We start from the raw sequence: 14,756 nt of genomic DNA on the forward strand, positions 1-14,756 counted from the left end.
GGCTGAGTAATCCAAGGTGAAGTTGCCGATCAGTTCAGTTCCCGGTGAGGACTGTTCCTGACTTGCACAATAACTGCCTTTTTGCTGTGTCCTAACACGGCGGGGAAAGAGCAATCTCTGATGTCTCTGTAACCCCTTCTAGAAGGACACAAGTTCTAACTGAGCAGGGCTCCACCCTTATGACCTCATTAACTATAACCATTCCCTTAAAGTCCCTGTTTCCAATACATTCACATGGGTGATTAGGGCTTAAACATATGAATTGGTGCGGGGTGGGGGGGTGCGGTGATACACAATTCAATCCATAGCATCCTTCTACTACATATCATAGTTTCTTTCTAGGAGCAGTTCTGATTTAAAAAAAAAACAAAAAGAGTTTCCCCCATTTTGGGTCTATTTCCAGTGACACTGATGGCCCCTACCCATCCTTAGTGTAGCTGGATGGGGGCAAAGTGGGATGTAATATCTCCTACTTAAGCGAGAACCTCCATTTTGTGCCTAGAGATTCATACTACTCTGAGAAATAGTTTCGATTTTGCACTTTGATTCAGATCTTCAAATCTGAAATTCTTAGAGGGCTATTCTAAGACCTGAGTGACTCTATGTGCTCTTGTGGAACACCCTTCCCACATCACATCAAACATATTAAAATATATTCACCTCTCACATTAAATATAATTTATAGATAATGACAAAGAATTGAGCAATAACAAATTGATCAAATGTTTTGATTTGTAGATACTCAGTTCCATATTTATTAATTTTTGTTTTTCATACTTGAAAACAAATAGAATTTTTCAGGGTTCAAATATTGTTATAGGCCCTTGAAAAGCATATGGACCTTAGGCACAGGGCCAACAGTGAATAGGATGACCTGGCTGACACTTGGCAATCCCCACCACACTGTAGGGCACTGTCAGGGTGCATAATGCCTTTTGATTAGACTGATTCATGCTGACTGCAAACACATAAAATGAAGCTCATATTCCCTTGCAAATTACAGTAAAATTTATACAATATAGAAAGAATGAAAAGGACAGATTGAACTGATTTATCTGAAAGTAATTATTACATCTGCTCAACACAATCTCTTTGGAATTAAATACAGTTGATCCTTGAACAATGCCAGAGTTAGGGGTACTGACCCTCCACATAATCGAAAATTCAAGTGTAACGCTATAGTTGGCCCTCTGTATCCACAGTTCGGCATCCAAGGATTCAACTAACAATGGATGTGTAGTAGTGTAGTATTTACTGTTGAAAAAAATTTGCATATAAGTAGACCCATGCAATTCAAACCCATGTTGTTCAAGGGTCAACTGTAGTGTTTAGCCCTAAATTAATTAGACTTACATGTGCCAGAAGGTGGCTAAATCTAACTCTAGCTTTATCTGAATCAACTTATTTTATTTTCTTCTAAAATATCAAAGCAGAACCAGAACAAGCTCTGTGAGTGGGCATATTTGGCAGGGAAAGTCTCCTGCTGAAAAGATAAAGGGCTCTATAACTTTCTATTGCCTGAGATTATTATTATTTATTTCTTTGGCTGAAGGCTTTGTACTTGACTGAAGTTCTAGTACTCCTGGGAAAAGTAAAGCACCAAACTTTACAAGTTATTTACACCTTTGTGGCTCTAGTTGATCAGATTCATTTCTAAGAACAAATTTTAGTACAGGAAACAGGCTATTAAGGCCCAGGGAAACAGTGGATGGTGCACAGGAAGGGATTCCACTGAGGGTGAGAGGAATGAAGAAAGGGCAGAGGGGTACAGAAGAACTGACAGGCATATCTCATAGACTCTGCCTCCAGGTCAACTGTGCTAAACAACATATAAATGATGAAAGATGAACTAGAAGAGAAAGAGAAATATAGATTGGGGGTGACGGAGTGATGGAACAATATGAAGAAGAAAAAGATAACAGAAGAAAATAGGATAAAATCCAGAGACTGGAACAATCTATAAAAATAAGGTAGGAGGGGATAAATAGAAAGAAAAAGAACAAATAATAAATTAAGTACAAGAAGAGAGGAGAAATGGAATCATAAAAATCTGAGGTAAGAAGAAGGAGACATGTGACTACTTGGAAAATTTGGAAATTCTCTAACAATGTCCTTGCTCTATTTTTCCTAAGATGGATTCTCATCTTTTCAGACACTGGGGTCCCTCCCTTGTCAGAATTCTCCACTTGTTCTCTCCGTTGCCTTTTGTTGGAGAGACATTTACCAAACACCTACTATATGCTGGCACTGAGCTAAGCACTATTACTTTATTATCTCTTTCATCTTCATATCTCTCCTGTGAAGAATCTTCAAAGTCCTTATTCTCAACATTATGTTTTTCTTCCCATTATCATCATAGAATTTCACATGACGTTTCTTGTCCAAAATCTTAGGGGTAAAAGAGCGAAATGAGATCACCCTTTGAGTTTATTTTTCCTTGCTGAATATTGGAAGGACGCATTGCTGAGTTTGTAACCAACTCGGTGGCTCTCATTCCCGGTATTTCTGTAATGCTACAAAATACCCCCACTGATTTCCTAATGAAATGAACTTGTAATGAAAGTCATATGGAGAAAAGTGTCATGTTTACTGCCTGCAACAGTGTGGCAGGGCTGGTCTCGCACATACATAGGCAGTGTGCCATGATCCTAAATAGCTCCACAACCACCAGCAATCACTTCCTCGGACCAAGGGATTGCCATGGTGGCAATCATTAAGGCTGTTCAAAATGTTCTGATTCTCCTCCTTCCAGGCACATAACAGAATTGTACTTCCTCCACCCTGTCCCAGAAGTCAGGCGTGGCCATGTAACTTGTTTTGGCCAGTAAAATATGAACAGAAGTGATATATGTCCTTTTTATGCCTTTAAGAGCCACTCTATGAGTCGCCATAGCCTTTTTCCTGCCTTGGAAATCCTGGAAGAACACTGAGATGGAGCCTCCTTCAGCCCTGAGTGTACCTGGGACCAGAGATCCATGCTGACCCATGTGGGAAATGGAGTATAAGCAAGAACCAACTTTTTTGTTACACAAGCTAAGAATTGTTTGTTTTTTTTCACGACTGCAGCATAACCTGATTGATTCAGAAATTAGTGTCAAGAAAAGGATGCTCCCCAAAAAGAAAACAAATATTATCACTTCAACATGTAATCAGTATAAAAATTAGTAAGATACTTTACATTTATGTACTAAGTCTTTAAAAGCTACAGCACAACTCAATTTCGATTACTAACATTTCAAGTTCTCAGTAGCCCCATGTAGCTAGTGCCTACCACATTGGACAGCTCAGTAAAGGATGCAAGACAAGATCAAACTAGTCAATAGCTCTCAGCCCTGGCGGCCCATTAGAATGGCATGAGTGAGGAGATTTAAAAAGTACAGATGCTCAGGCAAGGCTGGGATCAGTGTGAGGCAAGTGAGGCACTTACCCAAAGCACCTCAGTAATAAAGATAAATAATACTGTTAATCAATATGTTAAAAATCAAAATTAATGAAAGAAATCCATGATGAACAAAACATCAACATTTTAAATAAACATATACTGATGTTTTTCCTTTGCCTTAGGCTCCAATATGGCTTAGCCTGGCACTGTACCCAGGACCCACTCCAGACCAATTAAATCAGTATTTCTGGAGGTAGGGCCCAGGCACTAAAATTTTAAAGCACTCAGATGATTCTAATGTGCAGCCAGCATTGACCACAGTTCTAGTCCAATGTCTGTCCTAATGCCCAGATTTCCTGATAAAATGAGGAGTCAACAGGCAGTTGTAATTCTGGCATGTGGCATCTTTTACCAAATCCCCAAAATGTAGTTTTCTTTTCTGTACTTCCAGTGATGAGGAGTTCACAGCTTCACCATTTCCCTTATTGGACAACTCCAGTGTTAACTTTTATTTATTTGGAGAAGAACTGTTAAAAGATAGTTTTCAAAAAAGGATAAAATCATGCCTCTCATACAGATATGAAACTAAACACATGATAAAGATTTATTTAAGAGAGAAGAATTAAGCAGATATTATAACCAGGACAAAAAAGAATCCAAAAAACCAGACAACTTTATAGATCATCACTACTGAAATGAATATGCAAATGGAGGCAAAACTGGTTTTTCCACAAGGAGAGCAGGAGAGGAAAATCAGTTGAACCTCTACCAGACTGGACAGAATTTGCTTGTCTCTCAGTCACCTACAACTTACAGAGTTGTAAAATATCTCCCATAGAATCAAGGTATGATATAGACAGCACGAAGTTTTCCTTTGAAGTACAAATTATTTTCCACACAACAAACTGCTTCCCTATATTTTTTTACCCATTGCTCTTAGAATAGTGGTTTTCAAATTTTGATGTGTGTGAGAATCACCCAGGAAGTGAGCTAAAAGGCAGATTTCCAAAGAAAACAAAAGCAAAAACAAATGAATGGGACTTAATTAAACTTAAAAGCTTTTATACAGCAAAGGAAACCATTGACAAAACAAAAAGACCACCTACTGAGTGGGAGAAAATATTTGCAAATGATATGACCAATAACGGGTTAATATCCAAACTATATAAACAGCTCATACAATTCATCATTAAAAAAAAGAAACCTGATTAAAAATTGGGCAGAAGACCCGAACAGACATTTTTCCAAAGAAGACATACAGATGGCCAACAAGCTCATGACAAGATGTTCAACATCATTAGTCATCAGAGAAATGCAAATCAAAACGAGATATTACCTCAGAATGGCTATCATCAAAAAGAGCACAAATAACAAATGTTGGTGAGGATGTGGAGAAAAGAGAACCCTCGTACACTGTTGGTAGGAATATAAATTGGTGCAGCCACTGTGGAAAACAGTATGGAGGTTTCTGAAAAAACTAAAAATAGAACTACTGTATGATCCAGCAATCCCACTCCTGGGTATATATCCAAAGAAAACAAAAACACTAATTCAAAAAGATACATGCACCCCAATGTTCATAGCAGCATTATTTATAATTGCCAAGATATGGAAGCAACCTAAGTGTTCATCAACAGGTGAATGGATAAAGAAGATGCAGTATGTATGTACAATGAAATATAACTCAGCCATAAAAAAGAATGAAATTTTGCCATTTGCAACAACATGGATGCACATAGAGGTATTATGCTTAGTGAAATAAGTCAGACAGAGAAAGACAAATACTGTCTGTTATTACTTATATGTGGAATCTAAAAAATACAACAAACTATTTAACACAAGAAGAAAGAAACAGACTCACAGATACAGAGAACAAACTAGTGGTTACCAGTGGGAAGAGGGAAGGCAGGAGGGACAAGACAGGAGTAGGGGATTAAGAAGTACAAACTATGGGCTTCCCTGGTGGTGCAGTGGTTGAGAGTCCGCCTGCCGATGCAGGGGACGCAGGTTCGTGCCCCGGTCCGGGAAGATCCCACATGCCACGGAGTGGCTAGGCCCGTGAGCCATGGCCACTGAGCCTGCGTGTCCGGAGCCTGTGCTCCGCAATGGGAGAGGCCACAGCAGTGAGAGGCCCGTGGACCGCAAAAAAAAAAAAAAAAAAAAAGAAGTACAAACTACTATATATAAAATAAATAAGCTACAAGGATGTACTGTACAGTATAGGGAATATAGCCAATATTTTATAATAACTATAAATGGAGTATAACCTTTAAAAATTGTGAATCACTATGTTGTACACCTGAAACATATAATATTGTACATCAACTATATATCAATAAAAAAGATGCAGTGTATATATGTAGAATGGAATATTACTCAGCCATGAGAAAGAAGGAAATCCTGCCATTTGTGACAACATAGATGGAACTTGACTGCATTATGCTAAGTGAGATAAGCCAGACAAGACAAAAATTGTACAATATCACTTATATGTGGAATCTAAAAAAGTCAAACTCATAGAAACAGAGAGTAGAATGGTGGTTACCAGGGCCCGGGGTGGGTGGGGGATTGGGAAGATGTTGGTCAAAGGGTACAAACTTGCAGTTAGAAGATGAATAGTTTCTGGGGATCTAACAAACAGCATAATGACTATAGGCAAAAATATTACATTATATACTTCAAAATTAATATGAGACTAGATCTTAAATGTTCTCACCACAAAAATAAAATGATAAGTATGTGATGAGATAGAGGTCTTAGTTAAAGCTACAGTGGTAATCATATTGCAATAAATAAATATATAAAATAACATGTATACCTTAAACTTATACAATGTTATAAATAAATTATAATCTCAATTTTACAAAAAACACTGTCCTAGAACATATCTATTCCATATTCTGGAGACATCCTTTCCAAATGTGCTTCTCACAGTATTTGCAATTAGCTCTAGATTTCAGTTCAAATCAGCCTTATTGGTCTTAGTATAGTATGTTTTCTTTACTTTGTTTCCAACATAATATGCTACTTCTTTTCTTCCCATTCAAATTTTATAGGACAGACAAGGAACTATCTTTATATTATATGAACATCTGAAGAGAGACAAGTTGGGAATGTTGTGAGTATGAAGTGTGTCTATGAGATGTAATAAGCTAAGAAAATAGACTATAACAACCAACAAGAATGATACTTCTCATGCATTTTAATCAGCATGCTGATTTATTGGTAGTCTATCTTGTTTTATTTAGATCTTTAAGTATTTCATAAATTGACTTTAGAAGTATCAGCAGGAGTTCATAAGTATAATTGATTAATTATCCAAAATTGATGGGTAAGGGGCTAGTTTTAACAACATATTACACTCAAACACATACACCTACAAGGCACAGCAAATCTGACTGATGAGGAACCAGCCCAGATGTACTGATTGCAGAAGGGCAGTTTTCATTCTGGCATGCTTAGAAAAATGCTCTGGTGACTTGGCAAGATGCTCCCCAAAAAGGCAGGGTCTGTCGTCCCTCTTCAGATCCAGTTCTGGCCCTGATGCAGTCTCTTCAAGATACATTTATGCTGAGGAGCGTCCTACTGCACCACTCAGGAGGCTTCTCTATGCTTCCCTGTTTCCTGCAGATTTCTCTCCAGGTTATTCTGGAGAACAAGCAAAGTTGTCTCCTTATCTAGGACTCAGAACTTTAGAGCCACAACCTTGAATTGTGTCTTATTCATATCTTGGAATATGGTTATTTGGTACCTTTAAGTCATCCTGACTTATTGGGAAACTGTTTCTAAGTGGCAGGACATAGAGCTCTGGTCTTCTGTCTTGGAGCCTGGGAAGCTATCTACTCCCACCCTGACCCAAGGGAAAGCCCAATCAGGCTGGAAGGAAGCCATTCCACAAGTGTCTAAGCCTTAGACTCTAAGGTGACTTATTTTACAGTTAACAACTAAGAAAAGAAGTAATCCCAAAGTTCTTTGCAGCTGCCTTAAGAGGCAGCTTGCTCTTTAGGTTCACCACCTCAGGATAGAATGATTTTAAAAAACTAATCCATTCATTTAATCTGTTTTTAACTTCGATTTTTTAAAAAGTTTGAAAAATAGCTAGAAAAATACCCTGGAGTTTTGTTTCCAAGTTAAAACTTAGCAATGATCTAGTTGTTTGGGAATGTTCACTACCATAGTTTAATTCTACAGGATGGTTTGCAAGTTGTCTCTGAAATCTTCTTTAAATGTATGTTCAGCTTTATAAAGACAGCTGTTCGTGAATGGGGCACGTTCTCCTCTGCACATAAATGGGGTGCATTCATAAGTAGCAGGAATCACTTGTATAAATGAAATAGAAAACAAACTCTAGATGAAAGTCTCCAGAATACTGAGGTGCACATGTCTCTGAAGGCAAGTAAATTGTTAGGCATGAATTTTACTCAGCAACAATTCTCTTAAACTAACAGTTTTTAAAATGAGCTAATACTAGTGTCCTAGCTCAGTGGTAGCCTTTTGCTAGGAATGACTGAACCTATTCCTACATTCTGCTAAGTTGATTAATAAAAAATATTTATTACACAAATCCTTTTTGTTGACAAGCTAAAATGGAGCCTCATCTTTCATATCTCCCTGAAGATTCCCACCTTGTGAGATTGAAAATACTCATTAAATTCCATCACCAGACAGGCACAAATGAGAGGGTGATTGTTTTTAAGCATGTGAGGGGAATCGTTGGTAAACTCATTTGTTTGGATATCATTAACAGAACAATCGGTGAGGATCTCCAGGGGGTCCTCGTGACCTTTGCTCGCAATCTCTTCATCATCCATCAAGAAATATCAGCACCTAATATGCAAGGCGAGACCAATTTTAAGGTGAGGTGTTAATTAACTAACGATCCTGGTTAATTTCTATACAAGGGCTGAAAATACCTCATGCTGCATTGTAAACAAGTGCTAAACCATTTTTTTTTTTCACTGTAAGCAGTACATATTTTACAACGTGCAGGGTCAATATTGTAAGGTTCCCACTGAACCCATTAGTTAAATTTAATAGTTTGAAACTTTTTCTTTGAAATATAGTAGACTTGTTTTAACTTACTGCAATTTCCAAATGTAAGCTTACAAGACAACAAGGATTTTTGATGTTGAAGGTGAAGTGTCACAATGGAGCCAAAACAGAGACTGTCACAACCAAAAATCCTGAATATAATCTACCTATATTTCAGATAATACAATGTCTGGCTAAGGATTCCTGGGAAGCCCAAATTTCTAGAGCCAGAGAAGTTCTGAGACGCCAGGAAGGACAATGTGTGTAGACAGAAGAGGAAAACTTCACCATATATGTAAGCCATCTGCTCCACCCCATTTCGCCAAAGTGGGACAGGTGTTTCTCATCGCTAACCTTTTGAAGCTTCCAAACGTCCCTTAAAGATGTTGGTTCGGGAAATCCAGTCATGTGTAATTGACCAGAAGTCTCCAAACTCTAGAAAACAGGAGCAAGATCTACACCGAAAGTTTTAAAAATACCAGCTGAACAGAGGTGAACACTTGGTATTGCTCACCAGAGTCTGTATCTGGTTCCCCGACTGAGCCTTCATCGTGTCTGAATGGATCAAGTAAGTCAAGGGACTCATCAGAAACCACACGCGGGGACTTCCCTGGTGGTCCAGTGGTTATGACCCCGCGCTTCCACTGCCGGCGGCGAGGGTTGATCCCTGATCGGGGTTTGATCCCTGGTTGGGGATCTATCCCGAGTGGCCCAAAAAAAAAAAAAAAGAAGGAAAGAAGCAGGGAAGGAAGGAAGAAAGGAAGAAAGAAAGAAAGAAAGAAAGAAAACCATATGTGATTTTCCTCTTAAATGGAAAGCCCGACAAAAGCTTGATAAAAATAAAAATTGTGAATACTTTTTTTCCTTGAGCTAGGGCCTGGTCCCTCTAGTAACAGTAATAATGATAATAATGCTTTGCTCTTCAATGTGATTTTATGTGTTGCATCAACTTTCACTGGTCCTAAAGGATCTATGCTCATCGTTTATATTCTAAGTTCCTGCCAGCCAGCATCATTTCATCTGTTACTGTGATGTGCAAAATTCTGAGCCTACATGCACGTGATCAGTTATCTGTCCAAATACAGCTAATAGTCAGAATCAGATGGTGCTGTGGACTGAATTGTGTCCTCCCAAAAGTTCACGTGTTGAACCCTTCATCCCCAATGTGATGATATATGAAGATGGGGTCACTGGGAAGTTATTATGTCTAAATGAGGTCATAATGGTAGAATCCTCATGATGGGATTAATGCCCTCAAAAGAGACCAGAGAGCTTGCGCTCGTTCTCTCTGTCTCTGTCTCTGTCTCTCTCTGTTTCTCTCTCTCTCTGTCCCCCTCTCTGTCTCTCTCTTCCAACCCTATGAGGATACAGCAAAAAGATGGCTGTCCACAAGCCAGGAAGACAGCTCTCACCAGGAACTGAATCAGCTAGCCTTGACCTTGAACTTCCCAGCCTCCAGGAATGTGAGATATAATTTTTTGTTGTTTAAGCCACTCTGTCTACGATATTTTGTTATAGCAGCCTGGGCAGACTAAAGCAGATGGTTTATCCCCCTAACCATGCATACTTAGTAGACTCTGAGCTTGGACTTGAGGTTGGCAGAGCCAGCTAGGTTGACAAAATAAAGGCTATTTTGGGCTTCCCTGGTGGCACAGTGGTTTAGAGTCCGCCTGCCGATACAGGGGACACGGGTTCGTGCCCCAGTCCGGGAAGATCCCACATGCCGCAGAGCAGCTGGGCCCGTGAGCCATGGCCGCTGGGACTGCATGTCCAGAGCCTGTGCTCCGCAATGGGAGAGGCCACAACAGTGAAAGGCCCATGTACCGCAAAATAAATAAATAAAGGCTATTTTCTCTGCGCTTTGTCTGACTTTAAAAATCATCAGAAGTCAGATGTTCTTAAGTAGCTTTTAAATATCTCATGGTTTCTAGCCTTCTCATGTCATATAAATAAAATTGCTATCTTGACATTTTTTACTCTTGTTAGAAGGTCTAAAGGTAAAAACTTGAAATCTCAACAAAACAGGAATAATTTTTTTTGAAAAGTGGACTAGATTCATTTGGGTAGTATTTTCTGTCTACTCTCCTAACGACAGTCGAATAAGAATTTTCAGTTTGTAAACAAGGATTTACCAGCAAAGTAAAGGCCAAATAAAAATGGAAGGTGATGCAGAAAAAGCATTTAACAAAATCTAACACCCTTTCTTGATAAAAACACTCAAACAAACTAGGAATAAAGGTAACTTCCTCAAACTGATAAGTGCATCTAGGAAAAACCCACAGCTAACATCATAGTTAATGGTGCAAGACTGAAAACATTCCCCCTAAGATCAGGAGCAAGACAAGGACGTTTGCTCTCACCACTTCTATTCATCATTGTACTGGAGGTTCTAGCTAGGGCAGTTAGGCAAGAAAAAGAAATAAAAGGGGCCCAGACTGGAAAGAAATAAAATTATCTCTATTCACAGATGACATGATCTTATATATAGAAATCCTAAAGAACCCAGAAACAATCTATTAGAGCTAATAAACAAATTCAGCAAGGTTGTAAGAACCAGCATCAATATACAAAAATCAGTTGTATCTCTATACATTAGCAATGAACAATCCAAAAATAATTTTAAATCAATTTTTTAAAAATCAAAAAAAAATACTTAGAAATAAGTTTAGCAGAAGAAGTACAAGACCTGTCCACTGAAAACTACAAAACAGCATAAAAAAAGGAGACCTAAATAAGTGGAAAGACATTCTATGGTTTATGGAATATAAGACTTAGCATTGCTAAAATGATAGTTCTCTCCAAATTGATCCACAAATTCATTGCAATTCCTATCAAAATCGCAGCTGGCTTTATTGCAGAAATTGACAAGACAATCCTAGAATTCACGTGGAAATGCGAGAGATCCAGAAAAGTCAAAATAATTTTGAAAAAGAAGAACAAAGTTAGAGGGCCTCTCAATTTTTAAAACTTACTACAAAGCTACAGTAATCAAGACTGTATGGGGACTTCCCTGGTGGTGCAGTGGTTAAGAATCTGCCTGCCAATGCAGGGGACACGGGTTCAATCCCTTGTCCGGGAAGATCCCACATGCTGCGGAGCAACTAAGCCCATGCGCCACAACTACTGAGCCTGTGCTCTAGAGCCTGCAAGCCACAACTATTGAGCCTGTGTGCTACAACTGCTGAAGCCCGCGTGCCTAAAGCCCGTGCTCCACAACAAGAGAAGCCCCCACTCACCGCAACTACAGAAAAGCCCATGTGCAGCAATGAAGACCCAACGCAGCCAAAAATTAAAATTAATTTTAAAAAAAAGACTGTGTGGGGCATTCCTGGTGGCGCCCTTGGTTGAGAGTCCACCTGCCGATGCAGGGAACACGGGTTCGTGCCCGGTCCGGGAAGATCCCACATGCCGCGGAGCGGCTAGGCCCGTGAGCCATGGCTGCTGAGCCTGCGCGTCCGGAGCCTGTGCTCCGCAACGGGAGAGGCCACGACAGTGAGAGGTCCGCGTACCGCAAAAAAAAAAAAAAGACTGTGTGGTACCGTCATAAGCATATCTATATAGATTATATAGATCAATGGAATAGAATTGAGAGTCCGGAAACAAAACTTCACTTTTACAGTCAATTGATTTTCAACAAGTGCCAAGCCCATTCAATGAGAAAAGACAAGACTTTTTGACAAATGGTGCTGGGACAAATGGATACCCACATATAAATGAATGAAGTTGTACCTCTCTACTCCACAGCATATACAAAAATTAAGTAAAACTGGATCAAAGGCTTAAATGTAAGAGCTAAAACTATTAAACTCTTAGAAGAAAACAGGCATAAATCTTCATAACCTTGTGGTTAGCAATGGTTTCTTAGATATGATACGTTAAGTGCAATCAACCAATGTAAAAATAGTAAGTTAGATTCCATAAAAATTGAATACTTCTGTGTGAACCAAAGGACACTCAAGAAAGTGAAAAGACAACTTACAGAATGGGAGAAAACATTTGCAAATCATAAATCTGATAAGTCTCTAGTGTCCACAGTATATAACGTACACTTACAATTCAACAACAGAAAGACAAATAACCAATTAAAAAGTGAACAAAGGACTTGAACAGACAGTTTTCAAAGAAGATATGCAAATACACAATACGCACATGAAGAAATGCTCAACATCATTAGTTATTAGGGAAATGCAAGTCAAAACAGCAAGATACCATTTCAGACTTAAGATGGCTAGAATCAAAAAGACAGACAATAACAAGCTTGACAAGGATATGGTGAAACTGGAACCCTCATATATTGCTGACAGGAATGTAAAATGGTGTCACAGCCACGTATAATTTCATATTTCCTCAAAAAGTTAAACAATAGGGATTTCCCTGGTGGTCCAATGGTAAAGAATCCATCTTCCAATACAGGGTATGTGGGTTCGATCCCTGGTCAGGGAATAAGATTCCACATGCCCGTGGGGCAACTAAGCCCACGTGCCACAACTATTGAGCTCTCGTGCCTCAATGAGAGAGGCCATGTGCCGCAAACTACAGAGCCCACACGCCACAACTGGAGAGAAGCCCGCACACCACAACTAGAGAGAAACCCGAGCAGACCACGCCTTAATGAAAAGATCCTGCATGCCTCAACAAAGATCCTGTGTGCCACAACTAAGACCCGATGCAGCCAAAAAACATAAGGAAAATAAATAAATAAAATAAAAAAAAATTTTAAGTTAAACATAAAATGACCACATAGGGAATTCCCTGGTGGTCCAGTGGTTAGGACTCCATGCTTTCACTGCCGAGGGCCCTGGTTCAATCCCTGGTTGGGGAACTAAGATCCCACAACCCACCGTGCAGCGCCATCAAAAAAAAAAAGACTCAGCAATTCCACACCTAGTTATATACCCAAGAGTACTGGAAATATATGTTCATATAAAAACTTGTATATTAATGTCCATAGAAGCATTACTCATAATAGCCAAAAAGTAGAAACAACCCAAATTCCCATCAACTAATAAATGGGTGAATTCCATTATATTAAATGAATAATATTTCATACACTGGAATACATAGGTATAAATCTTCATGACCTTGTGGTTAGCGATGTTTTCTTAGATATAATACCTAAAGTGCAAGCAACCAAAGTAAAAATAGATAATATATACAATGAAAATATTATTCAGCCATAAAAAGGAAATTAAGTTCTGATCCATGCTACAACATGGATGAACCTTGAAAACATTATGCTAAAACACAAAGGCCACAGACTGTATGATTCCATTTACATGAAATGTCCAGAGTAGGCAAATCCTTAGAGACAGAAAATAGATTAGAGGTTGCCAGGAGCCAGGAGCAGTGGAAAATGGGGAGTGGTAGCTAATGGGTATAGAGTTTCTACTTGGGGTGATGAAAATGTTCTGGAACAACACAGTAGTGATGGCTGCTTATGAATATACTAAAAACCACTGAATTCTATACTTTAAAAGGGTAACTTTAATGGTATGTGAATTCTACCTCAATAAAAAATAAGTAACTAGAATAAAATGGAAAGGTGCCAATTTTTCTCCCAAGAACCAATGGAAATAAATGCTCCCATCAGCCAACTAGCCCTCATTCTAGAGTGACTAGACCAGTGCATCTCCAATTATCTGCAGTGAAGGACCTGTTTGTTTTGTTTTTTCTGACTTATCATGCATCAATGCTTTTGTAAAATACAACAACAAATGAATTACTAGAAAAATGAAATGAAAACATTGAAGACATAAAATAGAAGGCCATTTTTTCATTATTAGATTTAATAGACATAAAAATTTCTATAAAGGTTTCCAAGTTCTTAGCCTCAATTTTTTTTACCCTTTCATTAAGACTGATAATCAACAATCTATAGAAGGGTGTTGGTTAGTGGAAAACACTTTAAGCAGAACTGGTCTAAACCACACTGAACTCCAAAAAGGAGCTAATGTTTGAGGGGCTGGGTGGAAGACTTGAAAGAGGTCTTTAAGTAACAAGTATTATTTTTACTGCTCATTTACAGACCGCCATTGATGACATTGAAGCCATTCTAGGAGTAACAGAGGAAAACAAATTGAGATTTGAAGAAAATCTAGAGTCCAAAGATGATAAAAAACCTATCTGAACCTGATAAATGAATGGTCCTGGAATACATTAATGATTTTGGATTCCAATCTAGAGCCAAAAAAGGGGCAACGTTCATTTTGCTATTAGGAATAAAAGGAAGGGAAAGTTAGTTTGCTTTGTTTGCTAGGAGGTGAATCAGAACGGATTGTAATGTAATGCTCTTTTTAAAAAATTGTTTATTAAGTGATCTTATTTTACTTATTAAACCAAAACC

General features: G+C 38.6%; 1 protein-coding gene across 5 annotated transcripts in view; it reads left to right on the forward strand.

Annotated features, from left to right (window-relative positions):
* IQCH (IQ motif containing H) overlaps positions 1 to 14,540 on the forward strand; it is a 212,359-nt gene extending 197,819 nt beyond the window's left edge. For 4 of the 5 annotated variants that reach the window (XM_065871349.1, XM_065871350.1, XM_065871351.1 and 1 more), the window contains 3 exons: positions 6,439 to 6,500; positions 8,130 to 8,238; positions 14,439 to 14,540. In XM_065871349.1, the coding sequence (XP_065727421.1) occupies positions 6,439 to 6,500; positions 8,130 to 8,238; positions 14,439 to 14,540 (273 nt within the window). Of the gene's footprint in view, positions 1 to 6,438; positions 6,501 to 8,129; positions 8,239 to 14,438 lie in introns of those variants that run through there. The other variant, XM_065871353.1, reaches the window with a different exon arrangement.
* Positions 14,541 to 14,756: the final 216 nt, after the last annotated feature.

Source organism: Phocoena phocoena, chromosome 2 (genome assembly GCF_963924675.1).
Source record: "Phocoena phocoena chromosome 2, mPhoPho1.1, whole genome shotgun sequence".
Classification (NCBI taxonomy): Eukaryota; Metazoa; Chordata; class Mammalia; order Artiodactyla; family Phocoenidae; genus Phocoena; species Phocoena phocoena.